General features: G+C 38.8%; 2 protein-coding genes across 2 annotated transcripts in view; both read right to left on the bottom strand.

Annotated features, from left to right (window-relative positions):
* CASP10 (caspase 10) overlaps positions 1-1,177 on the bottom strand; it is a 15,744-nt gene extending 14,567 nt beyond the window's left edge. Inside the window, exons 1-2 of the mRNA XM_015826332.2 lie at positions 851-1,177; positions 502-601 (exon numbers count right to left, since the gene is read on the bottom strand). Of these exons, the coding sequence (XP_015681818.2) occupies positions 502-601; positions 851-1,164 (414 nt within the window). The 5' untranslated portion in view covers positions 1,165-1,177. The remainder of the gene's footprint in view (positions 1-501; positions 602-850) is intronic.
* On the bottom strand, positions 1,173-18,842 carry LOC107296971 (CASP8 and FADD-like apoptosis regulator; the record flags this gene model as incomplete). Its single annotated transcript, XM_029286183.1, has 3 exons — positions 1,173-1,194; positions 7,105-7,308; positions 18,739-18,842. Coding segments are annotated over 3 exons (330 nt in total), but the record flags the coding sequence as incomplete, so codon positions are not given.
* Between the last annotated feature and the right edge of the window lie 721 nt (positions 18,843-19,563).

Raw genomic sequence — 19,563 nt, 5'->3', positions numbered from 1 at the left:
AAAAATCAATGTAGTAGTTACAACTTAAATGCGTTTTCCATTCTACCCTGAGTAACAAAGTCTTTCTACGTCTTCAATCAAGTTTCTGTCAGCAACCTAAGAGCAACCTCTGATGTTTCTTCAACCAAATTGAAAATCTCCTAAACTGCACAGACCTAAGTCAGTCTCTAGGATTGGGCAAAGATAGCTTTTATGGACATGTAAAGTGCATTTCAGAAAATTTCAGAAAATTTCTTCCTTCTATTTTTTTCTCAAAATGTCTGTATATTCCGGGGAGGGGCTATGTTAAAGCCTATCTCAGGACCAGAATTAAGGACAGTCCTTCTTGCTCTTGACAACACAACTATAGCACTCTTTTCTTAGGGAAGTGGATTTGATATTAAATCTCATTTACCTTTTTAGGATTTCTTTTATAACTCCTGCTTTATTTAGATTTTTGACACACATTTTTTAGTATGTTTGATGTTTCTTGCTTCTTTATTAATCTTTGGTTTTACTCACCATAATGGGTTGCTTCTTTGGGAGGTCGGCCTTCAGAAGAAAGGCAGCATCCTTCACGTTATCCTTTGTGAGCTCTTCTGCTATTTCATACAGCAACTGTCTGGGTGACAAGTCTAAACATGTAAGCTATTTTTTTTTATGTAAGATTATAGTAAGATATTCATCCATAGCACTTCGCCTACCATCTCAATTTAAGATCTGAAATTTTGGACAATGAACTTTGATGGCAAATATTTAGAAAAAGAGTCTAAATAAACAAACGATTAAAATGCTTGGAACACATTCAGAAGAGAAATAATGTAGCAATCAACGTTTTTTTAGTGAAAGTTATATTGTTTGGAAAACTCACCTATAACTAGATACCTTTCCTCTGTTAGGCAGTTCTTCTTGAACAATCTCTTTAGTATAACCAAGTTTCTGGAGCAGAAAGTTACACCTAATAATGTAGAGAAGCTCTGCTATGAGAAAAGTATCATCCTTATTAATTAAGTCCTCATTGATGAGAAATTGGAAAATATCCTGGGCTGATTTCACTGTTTCCAGCTTCTTTAATGAGATGAAATCAGAACAGAGAAATTTCAGGTCTTCTACATCTTCCTTCCCTAAGTTTTCATCAATTGATAGTAGCTGCTGGCGAAATACCACATTCTCATTGTCAGCCATGAAGAAATATTTTCTGAGGAGCTAAAATCTCTAAAACAGGAGGAAAAAAAAGTAACGCTAAGCATTTAGAAGTAAGGTAGTGGAAAAAGAAAAAGTCTCCCTGGAAGATAAACACTTATAAATTCTCTCCCAACCAACCAAANCAGCAAATGATCACAGATAAGGAGAACAGATAACCTATGTTACTGCTTTTGTAATGTTTCAACTGTCATGTGTCTGACTAATGAAACACTTCAAAGAACTTTCAGGCATTGTTTAACCTAAAAAGCCTTTATTAGTGTAAAGGAGTGTCAGCACGGCATGGAGAATGCCAAGATCTGAATTTCCCTTCCTTTGCACATAGCATTCCAGACATTTCCCCTCCCCTATTTTGGGGTCATGATTCACATCTTCCAATTAACCTAGAGGGCAAAGTTTCACTTCCGTTCCCGCCCTCATTCTCATCTGAATTAACTCTAAAAGTACCAGTTCTGCATATTTTGTCAAAGCAAGAATATTCAATATTAGCAGCGTTGACATCAACATTACCAAACACTAAAACATTTTTGGTTTTGCTGTGCACACATATACACACTAAAGAAATCAAATATATCAACTGTTCCATGATCAGACTTTTCCTTCTATTTCACTGAAACGTGACATTGGCATCTATTTGGTTAAAAGGTTATTTTCAAAGGTAACCAACACAATACATAAAATCCTAATTCATCTATTTGTTAAAATAGCTAAACATTAAGCAGCACTGTGGATAGGAACGCCAATCCATATTAAGGCAAGAAATCAGATAAAAGAAGGCACAATTAAAAAATTGCCCATAAAACACCTATGAAATATACCCATTGTAAGGAATAAGACTCCTGCTTCTTGATCACCACGTCATTTTAGGCAGTTCCATTTATTTATTCCAGACTTAGTTTGATTTTAATACGATTAGAAATTATCAAATTTAAAGATTAAAATACTTCCAAGGCTACCTCAAAAAATGAATAAAAGTACAAATATTCAAATAATAAATTTCTAAATAAAAGTAGTCTTTAATATGGAACAGTATTAAAAATGTAATCATAAGTCTCAGTAAAATAGTCAAAGTCTTATTTGACCGCCAGTTTGGTGCAGTCTTAAAAGCTCTGGATTGAAAGCCAGGAGACCATGAGTTCTAACCCTGCTAATGCACAAAGCAGGCTGGGTGACTTTGAGGTTAGAGCTTTGCATTCTAATATTCTGTGCCTTGATTTTCCCTCATTCTAAATCTTGAGTGTCTACAAACATATAGAACACGAACTACCTATCCTTCCAAGCATGGGCCTTTATAATATAATTGATGTCTGGAGGATTGTTCAAACAGATAACAAAAATCCCAAGGATAGGGCACGACCAACAAGTTCATTCCTGCATTCTCCCTCCCCAAATTCTCATTATGTGAGAAATAAACCTTTTATACATTATTGTATTGCTAATATTACCATTTTCAACTAAGACTTAAATGGGTTGATGGCAAGATGAAATTATGGATTTTGTCTTGTTTCAAAATCATGAAACCCAAATTTCTGGACTCAGCAACTGTTCAGATACTTACTACTAGCAGCATTCCTGTGCATGTTTACATATTAATAAACCTCACTGAGTTCAGTACAATTTTGGCCCACGTAGCCCCAGAGATTCCTCCAGGTAGGCAGGGAATGCAGAACAGTGAAGACAGCAAACTATGAGAATTAGGCTCTAAAGCTGAATGGCCAGACATAGGAAATCTTACCTTCTAGTTCAGTGATGGCGAACCTTTTAGAGACCGAGTGCCCAAACTGCAACCCAAAACCCACTTATGCATCGTCGAGTGCCGGGTGGGTGTGGCCCATTGGCTGGCTGTGGCCCATTGGGTGGGTGTGGCCAATTGGGTGGGCGTGGCTGCATTGGTAACGGCAGACTGGGTGGGACTAAAAAGTTCAATCAATCAATTCCAACTTTGCAAGATCTTTTTTTTCCCGCGAGAGTTGAAACTGACTGATTGAACCTTTTTTTTTTTTTTGCACATGGCAGCAGAGGCCTAAAATGAAAAGGTTTTATAAAACCCAGCTGAAGGCCTAGGACTGGGGCAACGGCGCGCATGCCCACAGAGATGGCTCTGAGTGCCGCCTCTGGCACCCGTGCCATAGGTTCGCCACCACTGTTCTAGTTTGTACTTTTGAATTTTTTTTGCCAAGTCTCTCCTATGAATAGTCAGGAAGCAATTTTCTATTAAATCCAAATGCATGGGAGATATCAGATCTAGCTTCTCCAGGTCAGTAATAATTGCCAGAAAACTCTAGAAAAATCAGACAGAATGATTGTAAAGGAGAAGCCAAAGCACTCCTGAGAAATGACAGTTATATATTAAACTTTCAGGGAATATAAAAAGATTGGCAGTACAAAGATGAAGTGAGGAAAGCTAAGGCTCAAAATGAACTAAGGCTTGCAACAAAAGTCAAAAATAACAAAAAAAAAAGCTTCTTTCAACATGTAAAAAACAAGAAAAAAGTTAAGGAAATGATTGGTCCATTAGTGGGAGAAAGTGGTAAGAAGGTGACAAGCAACAGGGAGAAAGCAAAACTAAGCTCATTTTTTGCATCCGCATACACATACACAAAGGGAAAAAAAGAGTCCAACCTATCAAAATCAGTACCGTAAAAAACAGATTAGAAACACAAATTAAGATAGGCAAGAAAATGGTAAGTGAGCACCTGTCCACCCTAGAAGAGTTCAAATCACCAGGACTAGATGGACTACACCCCAAGGTTCTGAAGGAACTAGCAGATGTGATCTCAGAACCACTGAACTATATCTTTCAAAGATCCTGGAGCACTGGGGAACTACCAGAGGACTGGAAAAGAGCTGAAGTAGTTCCCATCTTCAAAAAAGGGAAAAAAATGGATCCAGGATACTACAGACCTATCAGCCTGACCTCAATACCTGAGAAGATCTTGGAAAAGATAATCAAGCAATGACTCAGCGAACACCTACAGGCAAACAAAGTCATTACCAACAGCCAACATGGGTTTGTCAAAAACAGATCATGCCAGACAAATCATGCCAGGTGACAAAATTAGTGGACCAGAGGAATGCTGTGGATTTAATTTACTTGGACTTTAGTAATGCATTTGATATAGTAAACCACAACCTACTACTTGATAAGATAGAGAAATGTGGGTTAGACAGCATCACCACCAGATGGATTCGTAGCTGGCTGACCGGCCATACTCAGCATGTGGTTCTCAATGGAACCGCATCTACATGGAGGGAAGTGTATAGTGGGGTACCCCAGGGCTCTGTTCTGGGCCCAGTGCTCTTCAACATCTTCATCAATTATTTGGATGAAGGGATAGATGGGGAACTCATCAAATTTGTAGATGACACCAAGCTGCCAGGAATAGCCAACACTCCAGAAGATAGGCTTAAGATACAGAAGAATCTTGACAGACTTGGGCGCTATCTAACAAAATAAAATTCAATGGTGAAAAAAGTAAGGTTCTACATTTAGGCAAGAAAAACCAAATGCACAGGTATAGTATAGGTGGTACCTTGCTCAATAGTAGCAACTGTGACAGGGATCTCAAAGTCCTAGTGGACAACCATTTAAATATGAGCCAGCAGTGTGCTGCAGCTGCCAAAAAAGCCAAAACAGTGTAGACTGCATTAACAGAGGGATAGGATCATGATCACATTAATACCACTTTATAATGCCTTGGTTATATGCCTCAGGATGCTTATTAATAGACCACATTAGCTATATGATGCCCAACTGGAGGTCAACCTAGGCTTAACTGACATGACTCTTATCAGTCCTACACAGAATGTCCAATGATGAGGTATGCACTTCACTTTGCCCTTTGCCATCCATGGAAAATATTAGTGTGGGTAATATTGAATTAATTGGACCAATATTATAACAGCATACAGCAGCTTCCCATAACAGTACCCTATCAGTTTTCTGTTATGCATCCTTTGTACACCATAAAATATATCCATTGCTGAGCCTCAGTTCATGTATGGATATGAATGAAGGTGTGTATATTTTGGATATCCTACTAAATTCCTACTGACAATTAGTCAGTGACACCCAACCAAAACTATATTAGAAATTAGAATCAATCTAAAAACCCTGAAACAGGAAGGCATTTTTCTTTTAGAAATCCCACACAATTAGAAAAGGGAAGTAATAGAAAAGGTTACAAAAGAAATCCAGACCCAGCAATGCAGATTCATACAGGAAGGGTAAGGAAGAGAATGCCCCAAGGAAACGACCATTATCCCTTTTCAAAAGAGATAAGCCCAGCCTATTTTTAAAAGTACTAAAGAAGAGGGGGGTTTTCTCCAGTCACTCTCTTTCCCCAGCCCAGCCAGATTCTGGGAATCATTTAGTCAGAAGAAACCACAAACGACACCTTGTATAAACAATCTGCAAATGACACCTTGTATAAACAATCAAACTTACCGATCCCACCAGATAGGACAGTGATGGCAAACCTTTTAGAGACCAAGTGCCCAAACTGCAACCCAAAACTCACTTATGTATCGTCGGGTGCCGGGTGGGTGTGGCCCATTGGGTGGGCATGGCTGCAGTGGTAACAGCAGACTGGGTGGAACTAAAAAGTTCAATCAATTCCAACTTTGCAAGATCTTTTTTTTCCCCGCGACAAGTTGAAATTGATTGATTGAACCTTTTTTTTGGGTACACGGCGGCGGAGGCCTAAAGCGAAAAGGTTTTATAAAACCCAGCTGAAGGCCTAGGACTGGGGCGACGGCGCGCATGCCCACAGAGAGGGCTCTGAGTGCCCCCTCTGGCACCCGTGCCATAGGTTCGCCACCACTGAGATAGGAATAATGTAGCACTAAGGAGGGCAACACAAAGCACATATAGAAACCCATTAACATGAATAGAACCATCTCCTGAGGACAAGATTAATCTCTTGCTGCCCGCACAAAACAGGCTAAGGGAAATTAAGGAAACAAATACCTTTACAAAATCCAAATCATAATCTCAATATCTCAAGGGGTATAAAAGCTGGGCCAGTCTCCTTGGAAAATCACTAGCTGGTCCAGAAACCATCGCTGTGTCACTACTCCGTCCGGTTTCTGCAATAAATCTGCTTTCTGGCAGCTTGCTTCATTTTGTGTCAATTCTTCTGTCTGAGCTGAAGATCTGCTTCCCAGCTGGAAACACAAACCACGGGGAAATCTTCCTACACTACTCTACAAATTTTGATAACTCTTCTGACATACTAGTGGCTTATTACCTGAATTTCAGGTTTTTATACTAGGGCAGCTTCCCTATCCTGCAGCCTTCCAGATGACTTGAGACCAACACTCTCATAAAATAATACTAATTCTCACTTATTTGGGATGCTCCAACACATGCAATGGGCTATAACCCAACCTTCTGTATACTCAGTTATAACTGATGAAAATTCTTAAGATGAAAACAGTCCTTGCATTAGTTATGGTGAAATAAAAAGAAGAAGGATACCACAGCAATTTTATATTATCTTTTATATATATATATATTATAAAATAGTTCAAGGATAAGCTAACTTTGGTTTGGGTTTCAATTGCTTACTCACTCCCTTGAACAAACAGTGTAAACAACTGTGATTTCTGATACCCACGGTGATCTCAATGATCAAAGCTGCATGACTGGTATATTTATTTTTTATTTTAAAATATTTATATTAATTAAATTCCTATAGCCGCCGATCATAGTTATAATCTAATACTACATCACTATTTTTCTCCCAAAATCATATGTCAGTTTATGGAAATGGAAGTGATTTTTACAATTCTGATGTTATGCATATCATACAACAGAGCATTTTCAAGAGAAGCAATTCTTAGAAACAGAAACCAACGGAAATAAACTAATATAGAGGGGTATGTTTTTCAAAAGAAACAATGCTCTTCAACTTAGCTCACCTGTATTTTGACAACATCTGAGGGTGCTTGGCCAAACTGGCTTCCACGGCTGCTCTTCCAGTCCCCAGGAACTTCTTTAACAAATCAAATCTTTTCAGCCTGTATAACAGTTCAGATAAGTTGATGGTGGTCAGCTTCTCCTTTTCATTCAAAGCTGTTAAGAGTTGTAGGCCACCAGGTGTAGATACGTCAGACACGAGATCACTGCACAAGAAGACCATGATTTTCTTTTCATCTGTATCCAGTTCCTGTACAAACTGGTATAGGAGGGATGCTGGGACACTGCAAAATATCCTCACAGGCCACTACCCCTTTACAGTACCACATCATGAGGCTTGCTTCTAAATGCAGAATCTGCCTTCCTTGTTGATCTTCAATATCCCGGCTTTGCTTTATGCCTTTTATATATCAAAAGACCATTGACAAGAAGAGAAGACCTAGACAAACCCAAATTATCTTAATCACACACAATGATTAAAGTTCACTGCTGGCACTCATTCTGCCATCTCATCTGCTGCTACATTTGTTCGGGCTAGGAACAGTATGAACTTTTTCAAATGAAGTGATGCTTAGGATGAATCAAAAGGGAATGTCCAGTTTTCAAGAAAGCTCCCACTATCACATAATTTCGAATGGTCCAGAGGAACTGAAACTAAAATTAAATAAAAGGTACTGTCAGGATCCAAGTATATTTCCTTTCTATCTATCTCCTCTAATCTAAAACCAATTATTACTATTTCCTGGGTCGCAAGCCCCAATATAACAGCACACGAGCCACCGATTCTAAACCACTTATGGCGGAGTCACAACTGGCAGTGCCAGTAACTACCAGAGCCCAAGCTAAATTAAAACCACAGCTGGGTAGCCAAACCAGAATTGAATTCCGGAAAACTTTAAAAACAAATGAATGGTTCCAGAAAAATAGACACATGTGACAATCAAGGATGGACTGCCTTGGGTGGGGGAAAAGTTATACAAACCAACCACCCAGAGGGTCACATTCATGCAGCTTTGCCATGACACAAAATCAGCAGGGCATTTTGGATTTGTAAAAACATTACACTTAATTAAAAGGCAATTTTGGTGGCCATCCATGAAAAAGGACATAGAAAGTTATGTGGCCAGCTGCCCAACATGCACAACTGCAAAGAGGTTGCAAGGGAAATTGCCCAGACTATTACAAACAGTGGCAAATCCCTCAGCCCCCTGGAGAGAAATAGCCATGGATTTTATAGTGGAACTACCAGAAAGCAATGGAAACACTGTCATCTGGACGGTTACGGACTTGTTTTTCAAACAGGTGCACTTTATCCCTTGCCAAAAGATCCCCACCGCAAAAGCCTTGGCGAAACTTTTCATGCAGCACATTTACCGATTGCATGGGGCACCCCAACGCTTCATATCTGATAGGGGAGTGCAATTTACATCAGCATTTTGGAAGGAATTTTTATCCCTCTTAGGAACCACTCAGGGACTGTCATCTAGTCATCATCCTCAAGGGAACAGTCAATCAGAACCTTGTAACTCAGTACTTGAGCAATATTTAAGATGCTTTCTTAATTTCCAGCAGTCGAATTGGACGGACCTACACCCTTTCGTAGAAGTTGCCTACAATAATGCAGTCCACTCCAGCACAGGCTACACTCCTTTTCAAATAGCCAACGGTCAAAGTTTCAACCCCATGCCAGAATTAATCCCAAACGAACAAGCAAGCCCATCACTGAAAGAGTGGATAGAACAATTACAAAACATCTGGCCAATAGTTAGAAAAGCCTTAGACGAAGCTAGGCAAGCATACAAAGCACAAGCAGATAAAAAAGAGTTGAACCCACACCATTCATTTTAGGAGAAATGGTATATTTGTCTACAAAATACCTAAAATCCCTACAACCTTATAAAAAAACTTGGACCAAAATATATAGGACCTTTTCCAATTAAAAGAATCATAAACCCAGTAACAGTAGAATTAGAATTACCCAAAAATCTCAGCCAAATATACCCAATCTTTCACTGCAGTTTACTGAAAAGAGAACAACAGTCACCCTTACGGCCAAAAATCCCCCCACCACCACCTCCAATCATGGTGGAAGGAGAACAACACTTCGAAATAAAGGAAATCCTGGACTCTAGGAGATATCATGGGACAACTCAATACCTGGTAGCATGGAAACACCTCCCCTCCTCACAAAACGAGTGGGTTCATAAACGTCATGTCAGACCCCTGAAACTATTAAAGAAGTTTCATACAGAGTATCCTAACAAGCCAGACTAACTTTTATACCTGTTTTGTTTTCTCTACAGGTGCATCTCTCTTATTTTTAAGGGGGGCAGGATGTCAGGATCCAGTTATATTTCCTTTCTATCTATCTCCTCTAATCTAAAACCAATTATTACTATTTCCTGGGTCCTGCCATACTCCCAAGGGGGAGGGGGGACATGCAGAGGGTTTTATTACTTTCATTTCCTCCATTCACTACAAAGTAACCTTTTGTTTATTCGCCTCTACTAACCATTACAATGGAACCATTTGACTCTTATCCTATGTCCGTCTGAACTGCTCTTACAGGGGAACTAAAAAAGGGGGGGGGGTGAAAAGACACAGACCTCTGGAATCTGGTTTATTTCTCCAATGTCAAGATAAACACTGAAGAGCTGGTGAATGATCATGGAGCCGGTTTGATGTTAACACCTAGAGAATTGCCAGCCTCAGTCGGCCAGAAGGAATGTGGGGAGGAGTTTGCTTAGGGACACTTTAAAACATCGATGTATAAGAGAATCCCTCAGATCCTGTCTATTAAGCCTACTATCAATTTTTTTTAATAAAAGTTCCTGTTGGAAGAGACTGTTTTCTTAAGATGTAAATTGAAGTGGTTCCTTACAGGTACAGACTGAAAATGGGAAGTTACAATATGCCACTGATATCCATAAAATGTCTCTTTCACTAAAATTACACTTTCTCTTCAGGAAAATACATGTTTGTTTTTTTTATAAAAGTTTTACTGATTTTTTACAATAACAATCTTAGTGCCTGGTGTACAGCATGTTGTCTTGGTTCATAATTTTTTTGGGAAAAATATACAATCAATAATAGTTAATTAACAGTCAATAATTTTTATATTTCCATAATTTGTATATCAATTAATAATATATTTCCTTGATCCTCTCTTCTCCTTCAACATTAAACAAATATAATATTTGATATTTGATATTTTCCATATATAAATGATTAAGTATAAACATTTTCTTCTATATTTCTACCAACAATAATAGCATCCATATATAGCATTTTTTTTATCATGTTATTTTCATAAAAATCATCTTATTGATTCACCAAGTATCTTATTTTCATAAATCTTGTTTAAGCTGTTTCTCCTTAATATTCAACAATTCTTATCAATCATAATTTTCTCAGTAATTAACATCTAAATATCCAAATTTTCCATTTAAATACATCATCCTAGTATTTTCATATTTCATATATTATAGAAATACTATACTACTTATCTATTATAACATTTCCCTTTAACATCTTTTCTAATCAATTTATATTTTACTTCTATTTGTAAAAATTGATTTGTTAAATCATTATATATCCTTTTTTTCAGAATTCTTAAGCCTAATTTCCCCTCAATATTTCAATCATTCCTTAATCCTAAATCTTTTCAAACTTATTTATCTTTAAAATTGAAACTTTTCATTCACTTACATCATCCCAGTATTTTGTATCTTATCAAAAATACTATATTACTTATATCTCTTATCCCACTATTCTAAAGCCCCTTTACAGTCAAAGTTATTTGTTTATTTAGCCATATTCAAACAAGTGTTTGCTCGTATAATATTCCATCTGTTAGGGCAAGTCAAATCTCTTAAGCCCGTCTCTGGCTTTCTTCCTTTGCCAAATAGTTTTCCAAATTAACATTTTTGACTTGTCAAACAGTTTTTGTATTTTTGTAGTTGTTGTTGGGAGTAGAGGATACATAGTGCGTAAGATGTATGCTTTTTAACTCCCAAACAGTGATTCTCATAGTAGTGTCCATTTTGTTAAGTCTTCTTTCTTCTTAGGTTTATTTTGACATTCTAATGCATAAGATATCTTTTCCATATTTTATTAAATTGTAAGTTTTTTCTTGTTTGCATTAAGTTATAATTCCCTTCATTTGTAGCTTCGCCAATTAAGTCATTTTTTTCTAGTTTACATTCGGTTTTCTGATTTGTTTGTTCATTCTTTACCATCATTCTTTGGATGTTTTTTGATTGTAAATTTAAGTTAGAAGTGTATTCATTTATGTTATCAAAGTTGTGTTTAATTTCCTCGTGGTTTAAAGCTATTGTGATTTGTATCTGTTATAGCTTTGCATAAATTTCCTCTTGGAAAGTATTTGTCTTATCTTGGAATATTGCTTCTAGAGCTCTCTGATCTTTCAGGCTGAGTCCTTCAGGAGAAGATATTAAGTGTGGTTTTCTATCATTTTTTGATGAATATGTCATATCCATGTTGTCTCCCCCTTTCAATTGTCAACCAGTCAGAATTGCAGTTCAATATATTTAGCCACCTTAAATCCTTTCTGTAACTTCCCCTGTCAAAGATTAGTCATAGATCAAAGTTTTTCTTTTTCTGTAAACAATTCATAAATTTAGATCACAATCAAAGTATTTCTTTTCCTTCAGACAGTTTCCAATCTTATAGCTGGCCCAGTATACAATCTCTTCTTTGTTCCCTAGCAACTATCTTCTTAAAGATTATTAGAGTTCATGGGAACAGATTTTTCTTTGTTTCTGGGTGTTGTCTTTAATGTGCTATGTTCTAATTGTCCACTAGATGACAGCAAATATTTGTTTTCCAGCCCTTTCAGACAAGAAATTATTTTTATTATTTTTCTTTTTTTTATAATTTCATCAAAATTCTTTAGAATATAATCTTAGCAGTTTGTTTTAATTTCTAAATTTGATCAGATTGCAGTATTTTAAATTTAATTTCAATATGTTTCTTTCCTCCTTAAAGGTTAATTCGCCACTTCTGTCTATGGGGGAATGAGAATATAGTTCCCTCCCCTCACTTTCGGAGGTTTTCTTGCTTTGGGGACCTTTCCCAGGAAATTAGTTGCAAAATAAAGGAGAGAAGATTAAATACTCTCACCAATTCCAACCACACTGTTCACCGTTGTTCTGGCTAGTGCTCTTGGACTTCGACTGCAGATAGCTTAGGCTAGACCCTGGCATGCGGCTAGCCTTTCTCCTGTTGGGTCAGAGGGCTTCCCCGGATCAAAATGGAACAACCGCCACCGTTCCATGATCAATAGGGTGGCCCTCTTCCTTTGCTGCCTCTCCGGGGCCATTTCAGATCCATTTAGGGTCCCCTGGCAGGACGAAAACAGCTGCGGGATGCGGAGCTTCGCAAACCCATGGCCATGTACTATGGCGCAAAAACCGGAAGTCTGGAAAATACATGTTTTGCATACAAACAGGCTATCTGAGCAATCTTTGGGCATTTCCACAGAGAACTGGAAGTGTCACCTGACGTTTTGGGGAACTGACATTTTGAACATTACTGAAAAGGATGGGCTGACTTAGTTCTTATACAGCAACTTCGTCTGTTCCTAACTTCATTGCAACCTTCATACATATGAATCAATTGCCAAGTGTCTGAATTTTGATCAGGTGACGATGAGGATGCTACAATGGTTGTCAGTGTGAAAAATGGTCATAACTCACTTTTTTCAGTGCTGGTGTAACTTTGAATGGTCATTAAATGAACTGTTGTAAGTCAAGGAGTACCTGTACTGTAACTGCCCCTGCTTATAACTGATTCCCTTTCTACTGTTATATAGAGGGAGGGTTATTGTATAAGAATTAACTTTTTAAATTGTAACAGCACAGATACTTGTTCATATGGTACGTGTATGCCTCTAGCAGCCACACAGATACTTGTTACACAGAAACACTACAGAAGAACACAAATACACACATTCCCCTCCTTCCTTCTAGCAGAAACAGGAACAGAGAATCTATCAGACTGGAGATAGTGTTCTGAGCAGCTCAGAAGGCAAGAGAGGGCAATCAGGAAGACATAATTAAACAGGAAAGAAAGGAAGGAAGGAAGGAAGGAAGGAAGGAAGGAAGGAAGGAAGGAAGGAAGGAAGGAAGGAAGGAAGGAAGGAAGGAAGGAAGGAAGGAAGGAAGGAAAAAAATCAGTCCTTATATGAGTTTAAAAAATCACCAAATATCCACTTGCCAAGAGCTTCTCAACAGAATGCCCACGAGTAGTTTCCACCTGCTGATCATTTATTTACAACATCATCTTCTATGCCTTTTCTTATCAAATGTAAGGTCAACTACTTGGGGGTGAAGGAAGTGAGAGAATATGGTCTCTAACCTTGGTATTTTCAAACTAAAAATTTCTAGCCGTTTCCATTATTCAAACCACTCCACATTCAATACATCATTTTGCTTCAGCCCAGTCTTGTAACTAACTAAAATCCACCACTTAGCCCAAAATTTCCATTGCTAAGCAAGTCAGTTGTTTGCCCAATTTTATGACTTTTCTTGCCAACAATCCCTGAGGTTAAGTTAGTAACATGCTTGTTAAGTGAATCTGGCTTCCGCATTGTCTTTGCTTGTCAGAAAGCCGCAACAGGTCATCATACCATGTCAGGCATGGCAACCATCATAAATACATGCCAGTTGTCAAGCACCTACATTCTGGTCACATGACTATGAGGATGCTGCTATGGTCGTTAAGTGTAAAAAACAGTCATAAGTCACTTTTTCCAATGCCATTGTATCTTCCAACGGTCACTAAGCGAATGGTTGTAACTTGAGGACTACCTGTAGTTTCTTTTCATTCTCATACAGGCTGACAGACAATGGTTTGGGTCAGGTCACTGAAGGATTAGTTAGAGCAGAAGCACATCAGATCAGGATTTTACAAATTTACAATAGCAATGTCATGGTTCTGACAGATGAAACCAATTAAAAGATCTTCAAGGCAAAAATTTCTTCCTTAAAGAACATTTTATTCAGGAAACAAAGTGTCTGCACTTACATAGTTGAACCCAAGACTAAAGTTCCCTCCCCCCTGCAACAAAGTAACAAGTTGCAAGAAACCCAGAAAGGCTGTCATAAATCATTCACCAATTATTCTAAAACAGGGGCACTCCTCCCAACTTTTCAACCTGCCAAAACTTTTTCTAACACTGACCTTGATTCTCACACAGTTGCAATTGTTATGACTAACTAAAATAGCTCAAGCATTCCCACTTCCCCCATTCTCTATCTGAAAATGCCAAACAACAGAAAAAAAATAATGAAAGCAAAAGGTAAAATGGCTATGGTTTTTCAGTTGTCACAGTGCTGATAAGCAATTTAAATCACTAAGACATAACTAGACAATTGTTTTAGACAAATTCTTAATGATCCCTGAATAAAAGGACATATACCTCATTAAATATTACCTCTGTAAAATTCCACAGTACTTCATCAATCAAGCAATCATTTATTTTTATTCCACTTTTTATCATTTTTACAAATAATTAAAGGCAGCAAACCTCCTATTTTCTCCATAACAACCACCCTGTGAGGTGGGTTGGCCGAGAGAGAGAGAGTAACTGGCCCAAAGTCACCCAGCTAGCTTTCATACCTGAGGCAGGACTAAAAATCCCATGATTAAGATTTCTAAATGTCATAACCAATAATAAACTGACATATGTACATACATTCATAGTACTATTTGAGCTTGGAAAAGAGGAAGAAGCCTCATGTTTATAAGAAAAGATTCATAATCAAGATTTGAAAGAAATCAACAAAGATACCAAGATTGCAATTCTATGCTTCCAAGCATGAAAACAAATCCACCAACTTTAGAGTAAAAGTGCATAGGATTACACTGCCAGGATTTAAACATCACAATGTCTGCAATCTGATACTGAAAATAGTAAAAAATATTCACCAATCACCAAAAGCATATTATTCCAATAAATTTAAGACTGATTTAAACATACCCAGAGACTAAGGTTGCTTTTTTATAATCCACAATCACTGTTTATCTTTGTTCAGATTTAGTTTTCAAGACTTAAATGAGTCCCTGTGAAATCAAGAATATACATAAAAGGCAGATAACATAAAACTAGGCTTCTCCCCCTTGCAGCCATACAGGAAATTCCAATTTGCACTGAGGAGGGACTGAAGGGACTGAAGCACGATTCACAGCCTTGATATTCCAGGAATTGCAAGCAAATCAGATAGGGCAGTTATATCCTTTCATAATTTTTGCAAGCCAAGGATTAGCTACAAAATCTGCATTCTGCTAAATAACAATAAATTTCTGATAATGAGTACTCTAGAAAGATTCAGAAAGTATGCATACTGTGTGGAATCATGTGTAACGCAGCCAACCGGAAGGAAGATAGAGTGCACGGGGTTGAGAAAGAAACATATAAAGCAAGGATTGAAAATTGTGGTCTCCATAACGTGCAGTCAATTGTGTGCATGTTTTATCCTTTCATAGGGATTTAGTGCAAATAAAAAATAACTTTACTATTTCAGCAGCTACAAGCTGGACCAGCAATAAGACACAAAGTACAATTGGTGACTAATTTCAAATCACGTACATGCCATATCCTATTTCAGTGGTGGCGAACCTATGGCATGCGTGCCAGAAGAGGCACTCAGAGCCCTCTCTGTGGGTATGCACGCCATTGCCCCAGCCCCGCTCCCCCCATGGCCCCCTCCTCACCAATAGCCCCCCTGGAGGAGAGTAACCCCAGAGCGTGGCCCGCGCAAAGCAGCACAGCCAAGGACATGGCAGCCGGGCAGTGCGGACAAGACTCCGCCCTCACACCCTGTCATGCGTAGTTGATGCTGCGCGCTGCAGGCGGATGGCGTGGCTACCATGGTGCTGCTGGGCCGCCTGGGCAATCTGCGGTGGGCCGTGGAAGTGGTGAATGGCCCTGCGGGCGGGCGGGAAGGGGGTGGGCCAGAGCAGGCGGGATGGGGCGGAGCAGGGGCAGGATGGGGCAGAAGCAGGTTTTGGGCACTCGATCTCTAAAAGGTTCGCCATCACTGTCCTTATTTTGTCCCAAATTAGTCAACATTATGCTGTCACTGAGCATATTTATACTGTATCTCTCTCAGTATTTTCAGTTTCCTGTCTAAAAAAAATGACTGAGCTTTTATAAACTGGGGAATTTCAGGAGTTTCTGTTGACAGCGTGCAGTGTGCAAGAAGGTCTCAGTTCTGTGTATTGCAACAGAAAGAGGGCATAAGGCTATTTTTTAGTTCTGGATCCAGAAAACACGTGGGGCCTACATTTTTACAATAGGCAAGAATATATTTTTTCCCCAATTCATCTTAATACATTCCATTTAAATTCAACTTAAAATATATACTTTTAGAACCTAGCTGTGGTTGTTTCCCTTTTAAAGTAGGGTGGTTCTGGAAGAAGAAAAGATTGACTTTCCATTTCTTGCAAGATACATCACATTTATTTTTCACTACATAAAGGACGTAATTGACACAAAATTAGGTATTCTCAAAGTGGGGGGTGGGGGTGTCACGAGACAAAGGATGGGAAGAGTTGCCAGGAGGCTGCTTTCTGTGAGCAGGTTTACCAGTTTAATGCAAAATCACACTTTTTTGTTTTTGTATGCCACCTTTCCTTTCAAAGGGAACAATCAAGGTTGGAGAGCACAAAAATTGAAGGAAAAACTGATCTTCACATTGCAGACAGAATTACAAATGGGAAGGGTAGAGATTATTGGGGAGAGATCATCAAAAGCAGCCAATTTCAAGAGAAATTGACTTAAGGCAAAGAAATACCTTTTTACTTCCCCCCTGACTAGTGAAAGAAAGTGGCTGTCTTCAAAATGAAATTCAGATTTCAGAATGATACAAAAGCAAGCAGGTTCATCCTTCCATTAAAATGTGATTTTAAACTTTTTCTTCAATTTCCAATTATAGCTTTTTCTTCAATTTTTATTTTGTAAAGCCCTGATAATGTGAGGTGTTCAGTCAATAAGTCTTCTCCTACTCTTTGTGACCCTATGGACATAGCATGCCTGGCCTCTTCTCCTCTACTGTTTCCCAGAGTTTGCCCAAATTCATGTTCATTGCACTGATGACACTATCTAATCAGACGGGTTGGATATTGCAACACAAATTCATGTTATCATTTAAAAGGGTATTTGCAGAGTTTGAGAAACCTTCCTTTCCTTGAATGCATCACTAAACATCACACTTTTTAAGAGGCTTTCTCAAGGAATTCCACAAATAAATAATAAAAGAACTACTTCCTTCTTAAGAGGAAGAACTACTTCCTTCTTAAGAGTCACAAAGACATAATGGAACATAACAATGGCTAAAATAGAAGGTTTCAGATGGCATGTTCAGTCTGATGGTTTCTTAAGGAAAGTCCAGACTAGAGCTCCAAGTTATTAGGATTTCCCCCTAAAATACCAGCAAAAACACCTTGTTATTAAAGTAAAAGCTAAAATTTTAATCATAGTGGATAATTTAATCAAGGATGCCCTCAGAAGCAGAGGATACAATCCTACTCCATATTACTTTTTAGAATAATCAAGTGTCTCATGCAGTTGTATTTAAAATCTTCTCTGACAAAAAATAAAAATTGAAATGAAGACGCCAGGAATTCATCTGCAGGACCTTGTTTGGTTTGGAAAAACTCAGCAGGATCTAACTTAATATTCTGATTAGAGCACCAGAAATCCCCCAGAGCTATTGGGAAAAAAAAACAATCCACAAACATTTCTTGTATTACTGCCAAGAAAACTTCCGGGAGTTGTAGGTGAAGCCACCAGCAAAGCTCTGCTCCACCAATTTTTGTTTTCCTTTTATAATCTTACATAGGCGCTTATAATCAATGAATATAGTTTATTAAATTTATAGGCAATTTCTGAGTAAACATACGAATAAAATGGGACTGTTACGCAGATCCATAAAAAATGGAAAATGCTCCCCTCGGCCGTCGGGGAAGAGAAACGGAGTCTCATCTTAAGCCCAAACAAAACAAGTCATCGGGCCCTGCATTCTCTCTTCCCTCTTCAGACTAAGGCAGAATACACGCCTAGCATTCCCGCAACAAAAATGCCCTGCGCGTTCGTCAAATGAGGACGGGGACCGCGGAGCTCCTCTTTGGAACAAAAACGCCACTACGGACTAACGCGGCCACAACTTTTGTTTAAGCGCGTGGATAAGGCTGTCTTTCTTCCGCCGCTTCCGCCGCTTCTCGCAAGCAAAGGCAATCTTATGGACTTTGCTCATTAGTAAGCTGCCTGCGTTCAGCGGAGCCCGCTCGGCCAAGCGCAAACGGCCAGTCTGAACACAACTTTCAGGCGTCGCTCGCTTGGCATGGCGTTCTTATCGAATTCAGCGGCGCTCACTTAGCAGAAACTGGCATTGAATTGTGAAGGTCAAGCGCCCCTTTTCCTTTTCAGACCCAGATGATTTATAACACGGATCTCCTGAAGCAGAGTCGGAACTAGCCCGGGTTTTTGTTGCACAGCCGCCTCGGGAGAACATGGCCTCCTCTTCCGCTTCTCTTCTCCGAAAACTACAGCGAACGCCTCAGTCCACGGACGCCCCGTTCCCCAACTCGGCTTCTCAGCCAGCTCTACTCACAGCTCGAGCGCCCTCTTCGCCCTGCTCTGCGTCTCCTCGATACGGCAGGCGCCCTTTGGGACACCAAACGTCTTTGGGACGCCAAACGGCCTTTGGGAAACCAAACGTCACTACTGAAGTGACGTTAAGCTTGGGAGCCGCCCAGCTCCCAAATAACTCGGCGTCCATTCGATGGACGAGAGAAAGATCAGAAAAATATTACTCTTTTTTTGGGTGGGGGGGGACGGGAGGAGATATACTGTAATTATATTTGTAATTACAATTCGTGTTGAAGTTGCTAAAAAGATTATACACTTCCATTGTTATTTTTTGTGATAATTATTTCTGATGGCGTACATGTTAAATTGAAGCAAAAGATCGTGAACTGTCTAAAAAAGGTTTGGTTTTTGATTATAATATACAACATATTTCAGAAAAAAGCTAGCCTAAGTACACGTCTTTGACTTACAATAGTTCAAAGTTACAACAGGACTGAAAAAAATGCCCTTGGTCACATGATCGAATTTCAAATGCTTGGCAACTGGTTCAAATTTATGACAGTTGCAGTGTCCAGGAGTCATGTTCTTGTGGAAAACGAAAGAACTCTTACGAATTCCAGAGGGGTTTAGCAGAGAGGTTTATTGCGGAAGGTTCAGAGGCATATTAGAGATAGGCAATTCTGAACAAGGAGGGCGGGATTAGACTTCAGTTTTTATACTTCCCTTCTTTCAGGAACAAAGGGACTACACATGATAATACACTGTAATACATTTGGTTCGTTTCTCACGGGCATACAATGGAAGGTTTTGCTACATACAAAGTATCCATGTGCAATGCGCATTTGGT

This window comes from Protobothrops mucrosquamatus, unplaced genomic scaffold, assembly GCF_001527695.2.
Source record: "Protobothrops mucrosquamatus isolate PMUCROS unplaced genomic scaffold, P.Mucros_1.0 scaffold3057, whole genome shotgun sequence".
Lineage (NCBI taxonomy): Eukaryota > Metazoa > Chordata > Lepidosauria > Squamata > Viperidae > Protobothrops > Protobothrops mucrosquamatus.
The sequence above is the reverse complement of the archived record's forward strand: the minus strand, read 5'-3'. Positions and strand labels throughout refer to the sequence as shown.